This window comes from Bacillus rossius, chromosome 1 (assembly GCF_032445375.1).
Source record: "Bacillus rossius redtenbacheri isolate Brsri chromosome 1, Brsri_v3, whole genome shotgun sequence".
Lineage (NCBI taxonomy): Eukaryota > Metazoa > Arthropoda > Insecta > Phasmatodea > Bacillidae > Bacillus > Bacillus rossius.
Window position 1 is genome coordinate 308,973,030 of NC_086330.1, and position 16,616 is coordinate 308,989,645.

The window sequence follows — 16,616 nt, forward strand, 5'->3', positions numbered from 1 at the left end:
TATTATTACCGTCTACCGTACGTTGCATAATGGCGGGTCCGTCCAACTGCGGCAAAACGTACGTTCTGCTGAGTTTACTGGAGGAACCAAACGGTCTTCGGTTCGAGAACGTTTACTTGTATTCCAAGTCGCTGCAACAGCCAAAGTACCAGCGCCTAGCAACTGTTCTACGCTCGGTGGATGGTCTGGAGTATTTTCCGTTTAGCGATAATGTGGATGTGGTACCTCCAACCGAAACAAAAGCCAATTCCGTGTTTGTTTTCCACGATGTAATGTGCGAGAAACAAGGCATAATACAAGAGTACTTTCCCATGGGTAGACACACCAAGGTGGACTGCGTATACCTGTGTCAGACGTACAGTAGAATACCCAAACATTTGCTGCGTGATAATGCGAATGTCATAGTACTTTTTCGCATGGACGAACTTAATTTACGCCACGCTTATGACGATCACGTAAACACCGACATGTCGTTTCAGGAATTCAAAGACTTGTGCTCCTTGTGTTGGAAAGAAGAACACGGATTTCTAGTCATCGTAAAGGACTGGCCGCTATATAAGGGCAGGTACAGACGAGGTTTCGATCAGTTTATCGTCAAACATGAGTCATAGCATTTCTAAATTTGGACGCAGCAGTCGAGCTCCGCGTACTGCTCTCAAGTCTCATGACGGCGATATCCGCAAATACATTCCGCTACTGGCTCAAAAAGTAGACAGTGTGAAAAAGGAATTACTAGAGTATCTCGTTGCCATCGACCAGCGTGTGGAAGCCTCGGATTCTCGCATTCGCGACATGATCGAAGTATCGAATGCACAAAGACGTGACGATCTGAGGACTTTTCAAAGTAGTCTGAAAGCATCACTATCTCACTTGTCAACAAATTCAGATTTGGCCAAACACAAGAAAGAAGTTTCTGTGAACGAATAAAAAAGTATATAAGGAGGTCTTGCAATATGTTTCCAGCCAGTACAATGTCGGACCTGGCCAGTGACCTTCATCGAGCTATACAGTCTGTTCGTGAATAATATTTACTTGCTAGACGAACCAGACTTGCACGTGAGATGGAAAATGAGGAGATATTTAAACCAATCACTAGTCGCCTCGACGAACTTAAAAACAAGGAAGAACCAGCCATCATTGTGAAGGCAGAAGTTGAAGATGAAATGCCAACTGTAAAGAAGAGAAAGTATGAACCGGATCGAGAAGAAGAGGACTTAACAAGTACAGAGTCCATGCACAAGAAGAAAATACCGAAAAAGGGACATCAAGTTAATGCAATGGTCCGACCATACCTTATATCGTTTACGAGCCGGAATAATGACACGACCTACGGAGTGTACAGAAAACATAATAAGTGGTTCCTCGGTGCTAAAGAAATAGACTTTCTACCAGGAAACATGGTGCGCGTAGCAGAGTTCAAAACGCGCGGGACTCCGGGTCTGTACGAATTGCTGTTTCGCAGGGAGCCTAAAGGATATTCTTACAAAGACTTACAAGAGTACAAAAAACTGCTAGAGCTAACCAACACACATTTTCGCGATAACGATCTAGATAGTGGTGTATATAAAGACGAATATCATGAAAAAATCGACATTCTCGCTAATCTCTTCAGTGAACTAACAATACATGGCGAAGGTTTAAAAAAGCTAGAAAGTGGTCAGATATTTGACTATGTATATTGGGACGACCCCAATGAATTAGTTGATCGCCTTAGAATTCTACATGCTTCGCTTAGTGTAGGAAACTATTCGCACATCAACGAAATAGTCTCCATACTTGAAGAACTGAGGGAAGCCGGCTACATACAATGAGTCGAACCGGAATCGCTCGCGAACTTCATGCTCCTGCTAGACGAAAATACCTTCGTCGCAAAGTCATAGTTCGTGGAATTGATGATTTATTCCAGGCGGACCTTGTTGAGATGATACCATATTCCCGATTGAATAAAGGTTTCAAGTACATGTTGACAGTCATCGATGTTTATAGCAAGTTCGCTTGGGCTAGTCCTGTCAAATCAAAGACTGCAACTGAAGTAGCCAAGGCCATGAACAATATTTTGCGTGATGGACGTGTACCGTCGCACCTGCAAACGGACCTCGGGAAAGAATTCTACAATGCAACCTTCAAGGCTTTGATGAAGAAGTATGGCATCAAACACTACTCTACATTTAGTAATGTCAAAGCCTCCGTTGTCGAAAGGTTTAACAGAACTTTGCGTTCCAAAATGTGGCGACAGTTCACGGCTAACGGAAATTACAAGTGGCTTGACATCTTGCCGAAACTAATAAGCGAGTATAATTCCACGGTGCATTCTACCACGAAAATGAAGCCAAAGGACGTAACGGACAATCGCCTGCTTCAAACAGTGTTTTCCAACACGAAGAAGAAAGATCCACGAAAGCGTAAAGCTAACGTCGGTGACATTGTGCGAATCTCCAAGCAGAAAGGTATCTTCGAGAAAGGTTTCACTGCAAACTGGAGTCCCGAACTTTTCCGTGTGACACATGTTCGTGAATCAGAGCCTAGGACCTACTACCTCGAAGATTTGGACCACAAACCTATCCATGGCGGCTTCTATGCCGAAGAGATTCAGCCTACGTTGTATCCCGATACGTACTTGGTGGAGAAGATTATAAAACGAAGGAAAGGACGGTCCTACGTCAAGTGGTGGGGCTTTCCACCTCGCTTTAATTCGTGGGTGGCTGATGCGGAAATCGAGAAATCCACAAGACTTTAGTAATTTGTCTGTGTATTTTTTTGTACTTGTAGTAGTGTAGTACTTATGTAATAAAAGTTTTTTTAAAGGAACTTGTGGTGTTTTTTATTTTCTCAAACCTGCCACTTTAGTGGTACTTTTTTAAAATATTAAAGTTGTTTTGTATCGACCAGGGATCGAACCTAGGACCTAAGTCGATCTAATCAATCAGTATATATATTACATTTTCCCGAATCTCTAGCATTAAAATTACGCATTTCCAATATGGTGGTCTTGATGTCTGATAGGATGGTGGTCGTAGAGGATTTAGAGTCTCTTCACGAATGTTGAACATGGTTTATTGAAATTATTATTTTTTACATAAAATTAAACATTATTGCAACGATCGGGTATCGAACCGAGGACGGGAATCGATCGAATCAATATGTAAATTAATGAGTGATTTATTTAATGAATTTTGGAACTTTTCCCGAATTTCTAGCTAAATAATTACGGATTTTCGAGATGGTGGCCAAATGACAAGATGGCGGTTGTCACAGCAATAATAAATGATTACTGCACTCTAGCGGATACGAATTAAACTTACATGGCGTCGGTGCACTCTAGCCGACGATACAATGATGATGGCTTCCAGCATCGAAGACAAGATGGCGGTCATGACGTCATACTAGATGATGTTATATATGCTTTGAAAAAAAGTGGTGGGAGTCAGTCTGCCAGCAGCCACCACGGGGGAAGGATCGGTCGCTATTTTTATTATTATTTTTTTACCCTCACCGGGTTCGAACCGAGGACTCCGAACTCCGTGTCGTAAATGTTTGTTTTTTATTATTTAATTTTTTTATAATTTTTTAAAAAAAATTCATTAAAATCGGATAATAAATAAAAAAATTAAAGATGGCGACCGTAACGAAAATTGCAACGGTGACGACATCATTCAAAATGGCGGAAAACACAATGCCGGAATTTTCTAGAACACAATGACGTCATCCAAAATGGCGGATCCAAGATGGCCGCCATGATCTACTTGTCCCGTTACGTTATGTCCCGTTACGCGGTGTCCCGTTACACTGTGTCCCGTTACGCTCGTCCAAGATGGCCGCCGTGACGTTACAATCCAAGATGGTGGACCCCGGCACCGGCACCACGCCCCTGGCGCCTGTTTCCAGAGCCCCTATTATATACTACTCGTATCAATTTAAATTAATACTTTTATTTGTATTAATTTTATTGTATTGCTTTTGAGTTTACAGAAACAATTTTTTTTTTTTTTTAAATTTCACCTGTATGAAAATTCAATTAACTTAATTTGAAATCTAATGAAAAAAACAAACAAACATGAATTTCATTGTGCCACATAGAAATTGGTATATTTGTTAAGTGCACATAATTTGATTGAAATAATTAAATTTTATTAAAAATACCATTAAATAATATTAAAAAGCCTAACTGCTCTAAGATTGGCCTGGAATCTGCCTTTTATATCTATTTTAAGAAACATTACAAGTAAATTTACATTAATTTTTTTTTGTGCAGGCACCCTTGGCTACACAATGTTTTTTTTTTTTTTTTTGTCGTTTGCGCATTCTTGTTATTGTGCATTAATTCTGTTAATTTCAATGCCACTTTGTGTGCTGTGTTTCTGTGTGAACGGCTCAGGCGGCAAATATGTAATCGGCAATGGGAGCAATAAACCAGTGTAAGTGTTGAAAGTATTTTCCTTCCACACATGATTAGTTACCAAATAAGTTCACCCTGAGAACCTTGCAGAATTCACTACTAAAGGGCATATCGACAATTTTGCGAATTTCTATGCTTTTTATACTATACTACGGTTATATTGTTAAGATTTACCGCGGGTTCGTAAAGGATAGCCCAATTAAAGATTTTTATCACACACACAGATTTATTTATTGCCACTACTTATTTCACTTACAAATAATCTAAAATGGCAAATAATCAATTGCACTTAAAGAAATGTCTATTCCCAGTCACTCGTTTTTACACACTGCACACCTCGCTGGGCCGCACCTCTGTCGCAACTCTCGCCGCAGCACCCCTCGTGGGTCACCGCCGCGGGACTCCGTTGCTGCACTCCGCCGCCGCCGACGCACTTGCCTTCGCCGAGGATGCGCTCGACGACTCGCTCGGAACTTCGCTCGGGACTCCGCCGCGCCCGCGACATTATTGCCCGGAAACTCCGCCGCGGGAAAACTCCGGACTCCACTGAACTCACTCACTCCCTGCCCTGGAACCTTCGTCCAAGGACTTCGCCACTCTGCCGCACCCGCGGCACTATCGCACCGGAAGCTCCGCCGCGGAAAGGCTCCCGCCTGAACTCTCTCTCTGAACTCCACTGCTCAGGCTGACGTCCTCTTTTTATAAATCAGCCGCCATTTCTGGAACTCACGAGCGTGGCCGGGGCCAGTTGCGTCATTCCACGCCGACACGACGGCAGAAATCTCTCGAAACACGTGTCGGCGGCTCGCGTAACTCCGCAGCTGTCAGGTTTCAGTTACGTGTCAAATGCAGGGCGCCGCGCGGGAATTTGTGGAAGGAGGGGGGAAAGCTTCAATCCTTGTTATCTTCCAGGCGCGCGCGGCGCATATCATGTTGCGGCAGTCGCCAGCCAGCTCTGCACCTGCACGTGTCCCGGCCTTGCTCACGTTCGTAACAATATTTTTTAAATGTGCTTTTATAGTTAACTATAAATCATTCAAAAAGGCAAAAGTTTGTCATTTAAAATTTATCCTCACTATATTATTAAAAACAATTAGTAGGTTAGATAGAATATCACTAGGTCTTAATTGAGCATAAATAAATGTTGTCCCCTTATCTTTAATAGTAGTCAAGTGATGATCAAATAAAACCACATAACATTTATCTATTAAGTTTAAACTGTAGCAAACATTTTATTTCTTAATTCGCTTGTCAAAAAAGGATTTCCAATCAATCAAATTTAATTCATGTTTGCAAACAAAATAAGTCTTCTTTTCTTTGAAACAGTCAAACTGTGTGTTAGTTATTTTAAATTGTGCTCACTTATTTTTCTTCTTCAATATTTAGACTAATTATGCTATCAATTCTTTTGTACATGCATTAATTGGGAACAAGCCTTGCATGGCTTATTTTCAAGACGATTAACACCAATCTATTTTAAGGGCTAGTTTATTTACAATGGAGCAGGGTGAAATTTTACAATTCTACAACGTTCACACTATATATTTAAAGTTATTTTTTGTGTGCATTTTTATTTTAGTAGGTCTCTATTTTATTTTAATATATTTGAAAATCAAAGTTTTTATTTCACCACATTAAATGCACATAAATCTCTTTATTACCGTTAGTAACACAAATGTTATGTAAAACATTTTAGATTGAACTGCCTTACCTCGTAAAACAAATGTCAGCAAGCATGCTGTGATACGTGTTGTCATCTGTGTTGATGTTCCAGGCTCTCGACTCACAAGCCCTCGCCCAGGCAGCCTCCGTCAGAGTCGCAAGCGAGCTCTCTCCTCATCGCCCTACTCTGATTCATTTGACATCAGCTCGATGATACGCTTCTCTCCGAACTCGCTGGTCTCCATTGTCAATGGTTCTCCAAGTTCCAGTGCCAGTGGTTCGTATGGCCACTTGTCGGCTGGTGAGTAACAATGCCAGCAGTTCCCATGGCCACTTGTCGGCTGGTGAGTACTCATGCCAGTGGTTCATTAGGCCATTTGTTGGCTGGTAAAAACCTGTGTGATTAGTTCGCATGGCCACACGTTGGCTGTTCATATGGCCACTTTTTGGCTGGTACAAACCAGTGCCAGTATTTATTTGGCCACTTGTATGGTGAATACTGATGCTAGTGGTTCACGTGGCCAATTATCGCCTGGATACACTTCTATAGCCAAACTTTTTTCTTTATTTTGATAGTATTTTTGAAATTTTTTTTAGTTGTCAAACATTATTTTGGTTTGATTACTTTATACTTTAGGAATATTTATGTCAGGCATTGTTTAATTTAAAAAATAAACTTTAAAAGAATATATATTTCCCATAAAAATTCTTTGTAATAACATTCTTTTAAGGGTAATAATGTAAAACAGCCAATAGCATATTTATTAAAAATATTTTTTTTATTCAGTGCATGATGAAAGTTTGTACACTAAACTTACAGGACACTACTTTTAATAAAAATTATGTAAATATTTTTTTTTTGATAATATACTTCTTTAGGCGTGTTATGAAAAAATGATGAGAGTGAAATTTTAAGATGCGCGCGCATCACTGTAACACAAAATTAACAGGTTGAAGCTGCGCGCGCACCATGTGACGACATTTTCACGGGAAGATGGCGGACCCACGTGTATGAACATAAACCCACATTAGGGGACATACCAAGTGTAACACAAAATTAACAGGTTGAAGCTGCCCGCTAAACTGCTCATTAAGTCTCAAAAAAAAAGCTACCAACAAAATAGAAATAGAACCTCAGTCGCGCATGTTCGCACGCTCTGCGCCTCTGATCACTGTTTTCATATTTATATTTATCCACGTGTTTCTAGTTTCTACATTCACAACACATTTTATTAGTTTCATACAAGTGCAAATTATATATGTGCTAATAAATTATATTCAGTAGTGAATTAAATTGAATATTTTGATTAATATTATTTATTATTCGAAAATGTTAGTAAAAATAAAGTTGTGCTTATATACTTTTTCAAGTGCTCCAATATAATTAAGGTTAACTATCTGTATGTATTATTTATTGATATAAATTAAAATATTATTATTTAGTATAATTCTAAATATTATTAAATTGTTAATGTCAAATATTTACCATTGGTTATTTATTATTTACAAAATAAAAAAAAATAAAACATATAATAAAAAATTTGTGATAAAGATTAAAATCAAACATCAAATCAAAATACTAATTTTTAATATTTATTATTAAATAAAATAAATAATAAATATTTATATAAATAAATGAACAAATTTAATGAAAACTTTTTGATAAAAATGAAAAGTGAATATTAAATTAAGAAAATAATAAAATTTAAAAAATGAATAAACTTAAATTAAATTTTTGAATTTATTATTAAATTTATTTATTTTCTTTTAAAATATTAAATAATCAATTATAAATATTTAAAATAAGAATCTTATAATATTTAGTACAAATTATGTCATATATATTTATTATTCTATAAATTTTATTTATTTAATTTTTCAAATTCAAACTGAACTTTATTGACTGTGTTGACTATCGTTTTCCAGCCCTTTTGTTATTTTATTGTAATTAATTTTTGCATGCAATTAAAAACTATTTTTTAATGATGCCAAAGAAGTATAACTTCTCACGTGCGTACATAAGTACACGCACCCATTTTTGTTTTTCATTTTGTACTAGGGTAAGTAACGCACATGCCAATTTTTAAGTAGGAAAATAACTAGTAAAAAATAAAATTAAAAAAAAGGGAATTAGAGTGCGCTACTGACTGGGTGCAATGCAAGATCTCGTAATTCCACGTACCGATAGCATTCGTCAGTCACCGGTAAAATGGTGTTTGTGGTTGCAGCGTCAAATATGGAGGAGCAACGAGCACCCTCCTATTTACATCTGAAAAAATTCTACCAGTAGTGTAAAATAGGGCATACAGGCATAGAGGTGCAATTTATTTCTTATGGGACTACGGCTTGATGGCTTAATGGCTTGTTGGCTTACCAACCGTAATGAATAGACCATGTTCTGGCGTTTCCGCTGCTCGTGGTTTTTAATCAGGACCTCAGCGTCCATTTTTGACGACGCCACGTCCACCATCTTGGAATCCACAATTTTTGAAAATTATTAATTATTTAGCTAGGAATAAGGAGAAAAAAATTCAGAAAATAAAAATAAAAATAACCTACCAAAATAGTTATTGATGCGATTGATTTCTGTCCTGTTCAATGCAAAAATTGCAATTTCAGGTAAAAAAATTTATTTGATAAAATATGGTGAAAAAATCCTAAAAGAGATATAAATGCCTCATCCACCAGTCTCCAATTGATTCTTGTCCGTGGTTCGATCCTTCCTTGATACAAAAAAAAGGTAATATTATGTAAAAAAAACTCATTTAAAAAACACAGTGGAAAATCCTAATAGTGGCTTCAATTCCTCAGCTATCAGCTACCGGTAAGCTGTCGAAGCCATCTTGGAAATTAGTAATGACATAGAAATTCTGAAAAAATCTAAAAATCCCCAAAAAAACATCAATTATTTTCTGCTTGATTCAATCAAGTACTGTCCTTGGTTTGATCCTTTTCGATGCAAAAAATATAATTTCAGGTACAAAATATTTACTTATTTAAATTTAACATTGAAGTGACAGGTTCTACAAGAAAATTACAAGTTTTTATCAATGTCTACAGTCTTCTTAGAAGGCGAAGCAATTTCTTTTCATGCCTTGACATGTGTTTTCAAGATATCTCCACATGACAGTAAATTAACCAGGCACGTCCAATCAGTGGCCACACACGTCCAGTAGGTGTGCAAGGCACATCTAGTTGTTGGCTAGGAGCAAACAGTTGTAGGCCAGATACATCCAGTCGATGGTCAGGCACATCAGATAGGTTGGACAGACACATCTAGCAGGTTGACCAGTCTTGTTCATTTGATGGTCAGGCACATACAGTAGCGAAAAGGCCTAATATTTCGATACTTGGAATACCTGAACCTTAAAAAAATTATTTTGTGCTAGTAAATTGCCTCCTGGCCTGTTCTGTTCTAAATTTTATCTCTCTCTTGCAATCACACTGTTCATCCAGTATAGTGCCCAAGTATTTGAAGGAGGATATTTTTTTGATTTTATTGCCTTTTATTGACAGGATTGTCTGGATTTTTCTCTTAGAGAGATGCAACTTTGTTCTTGGAAGTGTTGACAAACAGGCCAAACTCTTCACTGCGCTGGACTTAATTTGTCTCTTATGCGTTGGAGCGCAGGTAGTAGGTCATTTGCTATGACAATAGTGTCATCTACGTACCTGATATTGTTAATTAAATTCCATTTGTAATTATTTCACTCACTACTTTCTTCTGTAAACAGTTCTCTGAAAATTGCTTCAGAATAAATGTTGCACAAAAGAGGTGATAGTACACAGCCCTGACGAACACCTTTCCTGATTGCAGTTACTTCAGATGTCCCTTGGTCAGTTGTGACTTATGCGGTCTGACTCCATTATAGTGCTAATGCATAAATCGTTTTTTGTTTAATGTCATCAAATATATGTGGAAACCATTTATCATTTAAAAAGAAATAACTGTGATGGAAAGGGATTGGACCTAGCGGTCGCGGACCCGAGGCCACAAGGCTGCAGCCAACCGCGGGTTAGTGGACTAGCAACCAACTAAGGCACTTGTGGCAGCACATGGAGAGAGTGAACCAGGGTTGAAAATAAAATAGGCTACATCTTGGCTCAGTCCTCTGAAGTTATCCCAATACTTTATGCCTCGTAAGCCTAATCAACCAACTCCACAGCCTAGAGCAGCTAAGGTTGCAACAATTGGGCCATGACTCTAGTTTTGTTATGCCTGGCTATGACTTAAACTAACCTACTATGTAGGGTTGTAATAAGAAGTCATAGGTTACCACGATCACACGAGTAACCCAGGTATTTCTGAGCAACCAGGTAAACGTCCATATCATTTAATTATACTCTATACTGAGTATCGAAAACAAAAATATTTTTTTTAAATAATATTAGCAACCAAATTTGGTCATTTGACAATAAAAATATGAAACGATATTGTATGATTTTGATATGATTAGTTCAATGGAATGAAACAAATAGTTTAATTTTTGACATTATTTCCAAAGAATTGTGAATACTGTTTAAATTTTACTTCTTCTGTCATAAAACTAAAAGTAAAAGTACGTATGAAAAATTGTGGCAAAAAAATTGTGAGTGAGTCTTTAAGTACTCACAAGTGATGTGTAAAAATCTAATCTTCGCAACGAGCTAATTCACGTGTTCTCATGTTGCAAATAAACTCATAATACAAAACTCGGACACAAAATGTAACATTTAATACTTTAAATAATGTCGAGCGTGATAAATATACTGATAAAAGAAATAGGTATTTGCTTTACAAGTACCAAAATTTCCGGATGAAAATCACACACGTACTCCTGCATCCACCGCTATAATTCGCTGCCTGAATCGTAAACGTTGCTTGCCAACATTATGCGTAAATACCAGCACGAAACACACTGAAAATTTAACTATTAATAACGGCTCTGATAAAAGCAAAAAAGTCTTAAAATAAATCCTAATTCCTAGCTTTAGACCTCACTTTACACAAGGAAATACTGCTCATCTTGTTAAAATTCACTAAACAGTTAATACTGTAAAGTTTTTGCACACATTAGACGTTACACTTCAATGGAATGATTAAAATACTAACCCAAAAATTTTAAAATATATATACATTTACGTATATGTTTGTATATTTGATTTTGCTTAAAAGACTGTCTTAAAAGTCTGTTATACTTCCTACAAACAAACCTTAACCTTATTGGGGTGAATCAACTTTATAATTACATAATATATTATGTCATTAAAAAAAGTAAAGAAAATTTTAGTAGCAAGGTTTTAAACATCAAAAATTTGTTCTTGAGCTTTACAAGTGCATACACTGAAGTGTGAAACTGAGCCTATTGGGGTTTTTCAATAATAATGTGTATTATAATCATGTAATGCCAGATTTCTTATGTATTTTAAAACATACAATTACTTTTTACTTTGATTATTTTAGTTTACCAAAAATATCCTAGGGTAGTTTCACTATTACAAAATTTCATTTGGCACACCAAAAAGTACGTTTGGTATGGCCCCTAATGTTTATAAAAGTGACTATATACAGTTTTATGTTACTACATGTGGGTCCGCCATCTTGATGAATTTGGCACCGTGGTTAAACATTTCTGTTCATTGGACTTCCGTTCCATTCACGAAATTACTCCTACCAAATGCTGTATACTGTTTACACATCAATAACTTTTCACTAAGAAATAGTAAGATGAATTAGTTTCAGTAATGGTAGTTGTGTGGACAAGTGAGTAAGGTAAGTGAAGTGAGTGATGTGAGCGAAGTGAGTGACGTGAAAGAGGTGAGTTAAGTGAGTAATGTGAGTGAAGTAAAGCGAATAAAGTGAGTGATGTGAGCTAAGTGAGTAAATTGAGTGAAATGAATAACACAAGTAAAGAGAGCTGAGTGATGTGACTGAATTGAGTGATGTGAGAGATGTGAGCTAAGTGAGTGAAGTGAGAAAAGTAAGCTAAGTGAGTAAATTGAGTGAAGTGATCAAAGTAAGTAATTGAAGTTAAAAAGCAAATGAAGTGAGCAATGTGACTGAAGTGCGAAGTGGGAGAAGTGAGTGAAGCATGTGAGAACTGATTCTTGCAGGCACCGTGAGTCCTGCGCTCGGCCTGCACCCAGGGATGGCGCCTCACCTACAGCAGCTACAGGCACACCTGCTGCGAACTGCAGGGGGCCTGCTGCCCCCCTTGGCCGCCCTGGCGCCCCATCAGCCCCAGCCCCAGCCCCCAGGACTGCTCGCGCTGCCCCACCCTCATGTCCCGACGCCAGTGCACTCCATCGCCAAGTCTGAGGTGTGTGTCAAGTTCAAACACTATTCATTTGGCTTTACTAAAATCTTAGTAACGTCACTATCTTAAACTACTCGTGATTCTGTGTCATGATTGTTTTTGGTAGTAACACTTATGCGCTATCCCTCTCAGTTCCCCAGCATCATCTTCTCTGGGTCATACTTGCCGATGTCTAAGTCAGTCAGTAGTCTCAACGGTGTCTCCTTGGGTAGTCGCTAAGTCCATTCTGAACTTTGTCGGGGTTCGGGTTTCGAGATGGTCGCTACGGTGTCGATTGGTAATGGGCGCCACCACGTGGAAGAGCACGTGGACCCGGCTATCATCCGTCTCAGGGCGTGACATCGCCCGTGTGAGGCAAGACTGGACCCTCGGTTAACTCCCGCAGTACACTCAGACCTGGCCCGCTCTCAGCGTCGGGCACGCTTATGGTATAACACGTAATAGTGGGCTTTCCAGGCGTCCCACACGCCTGCTCACGAAGTACAGGTCGCCACGTGGTCGGTGCAAAAAATACAAGTATACAATTAGAATTAATACGTTTAATACTGGCACGTACTCCCGTACACGGTCTCAAGAGGTGCATCTCCAAGACCCCAGGCACCTAAACGGAACGCAAGGAATAAGGCCCACACGTGGCCTGCACAAGCGATTTCTAAGACTTGAAAAGACTCGCTAAGAGTTGCAAACATTGATTATGTTAAACAGTCCCCCGACCGAGGCAGGCCCCGGGTATACGTGAAAGCGATTTGCAAGAATTAAGCAAAAACGGAATTACTGATCAGTGAACAAGAGTGAAGTCCCCGGGTGCGGAAGGCAGCGTCTTACCTCGGTCGTTGGCAGCGTAGAACTGGACGACCTCCGGGCGCCCTCGGAGCAACATGGCGCCTTCCCGCCTTGCCAGTTTACCGTTACGCCTTTCCGATTAAGTGCCTCGTAATTTTATATAAAGAAATACAAAAACACTCCTAAAATTAACACACGTTCTCCCACGGCTCTATTACTGTTTAAGCTAGAGTTGTTAATTAATTAAAATATATGTATACATTTCAACTTCGTTCATTTTCGGGTCAGCTGGGTCCGCCCGACAACGTCTTTAACTTACTTACTAAAACTTACATTATAAACAAAACAAAAACCCTCCCGCCCGTCAGTGGCGACACAAATGATTTGGGAAAAAATAAAAAGCTATACAATATTATTATTACATATTTAGGGAGACGTTGCACTGCCGTTACAGCGCTCTCTTGAGGTAGTTCGTGAAGCGCGATTTCAAACACAAACACACGACTACGTACTCAAGACCGAGCGGCTGCCAGTACGCGAAGTGGGACGGTGGTGAGGGGAAAGGTGGCAGATGCTGACCAGGATTCTGGGGCGCAGGCCCGGTTGACTTCAACCTGAAAAGGCCATTTTTTGCGAGTATGAAGGTGTTATAATTAAAGTTTCAATTTGAATCCCACCAGTATTATTCCTGTTGCTATTTTCATTGAAAAGAACAGGTGAAATTTTTTGCCCCGCTCACTTGCTCTAAAGCCGAATGACACTAGGACCAACAATAAGGTAGTTTTTGAACTTGGAATGAGATTGAAAGAAGCAAGCATTTTTATTCACAATACTGTCATCATAAATGGTACACTAATCATCATTCTAAATGTTCTCTTGTAATTATTAATAACTTGAAGATTTCTTCAATAACCGAGCTGCTCTCAGCATCAGCTTATGACTGGTAACAAGACCAGAAAAAACAAACACTAAGATTAATACAAATAATTTACATTAATAGCCATGCAGTCGGCAATATTCACTAAAGACTAACAATTACTTATTGCCTCTGAAATCGACCACGCCTGTCCTAGAAATTATTTCTCATAATGGACATTATAAACATTTTAACACAATAAAGACAATTTACATACTTCAAAAGGGCTTCTCTGCATATACAAAATTTAACTGTCTGCCATCCTTAGCCCTTGATTCTAACACAATTAAATTACTAATTGCAGATTAAAAAAATGGGATAACCAACAAAAGTTATGACTACTAGCCTAAAAACTTTAAGTTAAGACTTTAAATTTAACGGTATTGTTAATATTCTGGCTGAGGACGGTTCGTCACCAACCATGCCCCCTCGACAAATAGGGCCTTTGCTGGTTCGTCACTCGTCATGAGGTAAACACATTTCCTGATGTGGAGGTGCAGCCTGTTGTCTCATGCTCGCTGGCAGAGTGAGACCCAACTTCACCACGGTACTCCACACTTCGCTGGTGGCGTCTGCTGGCTGAGCTTCACCACGAAACATAAGGATGACTCCGAACCCACGATGAGGATTCCTGTGAACCTGCAAATGTAGTCTCTAAGTGTCTGCTACTCGTGACTGCCTTGGACACACTCGTTATGTCTTGTACCACTTCCTGTTTGTACCGTGACGACAGTTAATTTGCTGACTCATTGATTCTCCTTGAGAAGACCCAACAAAATGTGCACTTGTTTATGAGTGATATCTATGTCTGTTTATACACACACCATATCGCATGTCATTGTCTTTGACCAACCAGCACTTCTTCAAGCTTTGAACTGTGTTGCACTCACTTAGTCCTCCAACTCACTCCCCACTTACAGTTGTCGGAGTAACTAAGGACATATCCGGGTACTCTACTCACCAAGTACTCTCGGATACCAATGTAATGTTCTGTAATTTAGTCACTAAGCGAGTTCCCTACTCGTAGAGTGAGTTACCTTGTTACTGGTCTTCAAAGTTCACCGTTGTTTGCTTCCTCTGGTCTTGGGCCCAGTCCATGCAGAAATGTCTCTTATCCAAATTGAGTCTACCTCTGCACTTGTAGACTTCTGTGGTCTCGGATGGCCCACTTCTTGACAGATGTAACATCGCAGATGTCCTCCAAATCTTTGTGACCATAGTTCTACTATGAGACTGCCTGAACCTTGTTCTGTATTTGTTGTTGTGGGTTCTTCTTTCTCATAAGGCAGTTCTGGGCATTTCCAATGAATATGCTCGAGTCCCTGGCAGGCGAAGCACCTTGGGCTTATACCTACTCTTTGAACCTTTAGATTTTCCTCTTCCTTAACCTCATTAGCTCATCGTTGTCCTTCTTTCTTAAATTTACTCCCATAATTTGGGCAGTCACGCTGGATGTGCCCCTGTTCTTGGCATGCGAAGCACATTGGGGGACCTCCAAACCTCCGAAGCTGTGGCCAATCTACGAGCTTTCTTAATGCACTGAGGATATTTCCTTCGTTTGCACTTAGCACTGGAACTGGCATTCACATTTTGGTAAGGTTCTATCACAGTGCACCTCACACTGATGCTCTCATGTTTCATGAAGCAATGTAGGCACTTTCAATTTCCAGGGCATGAACACGAGCATCACAACCATCACAACTGTTCTTGTGGTAGGCCAAACGAAGGGTTTGTTGGATCTTTGCATCCCTGAGTTCATTTCTAATCGTACTAGTAGTTAGCTGCGGTCCGAATTATGCAGGAGCCTCTGGGCTTAGCCTCGAATTCCTGACGAGTTTTTGAGGATTGCAGTTGGCGTGTCTTTAAAGCAGTCCTGTACACCTCACCCACATGTCAGTCATCATAACTCATTTCTAGAGCTTCCGCTAACACTTCCGAAACTGGTATGGTCAGCAGCAGCTTTAAGTGGAGATCCTTATAGTGCCAAGACGAGAGCTTTACCCTTTTATTCCTAGCTCCAACCATTCACTTCCGCAGCTGCCTAGACTGTCACCTGTATACTGCCCACGAAGTTTGGCCATCGAAAGTGGGTGTCTTGAATTTTGGGTGGCCATTAGTAGACCCTTTCACCTTGACCTCCCCCAAGACACTCATTTGTAGCAGCTGCACGTTCAGCTAGATAGATGTTGCTCCAAACACTGTACTTTACCTTCGAACAGAATGCTAGTTTTTTTCATCAATCTTATTCTTCATTTCTTCTTGAGCAGCAACTAGTTCACTCCGCATATCATCTTGTGCCTTTTTCATTTCTTCATTTCTTCAATCTCAGCTTCATGACATTCTTCGCCACTTCGCTGTTACTTGATTAACTCTTCATTTCATTCTTAATCTCCTCTTGGCCTCTTGGCCACTGTTCATTTCATTCTTCATCTTCTCTTGACCACTCTACATTTAATTCTTCATCTCCTATTGGCCACTCTTCATCCTTCATCTATTTCTGGCCACTCTTCATCCCCTCCAGGCTTCTTTCCTTTCTCTCCTGATTACTCTTCATTTTAATCTT

At 39.3% G+C, this 16,616-nt stretch overlaps 1 protein-coding gene across 1 annotated transcript in view; it reads left to right on the top strand.

The window, feature by feature from the left end:
- The window catches only part of LOC134527886 (transcriptional activator cubitus interruptus-like), a 105,060-nt gene that overhangs the window by 87,168 nt on the left and 1,276 nt on the right, over nt 1-16,616 (top strand). The window contains exons 3-4 of the mRNA XM_063360889.1: nt 6,171-6,359; nt 12,152-12,357. Coding sequence (XP_063216959.1) covers nt 6,171-6,359; nt 12,152-12,357 — 395 coding nt within the window. The remainder of the gene's footprint in view (nt 1-6,170; nt 6,360-12,151; nt 12,358-16,616) is intronic.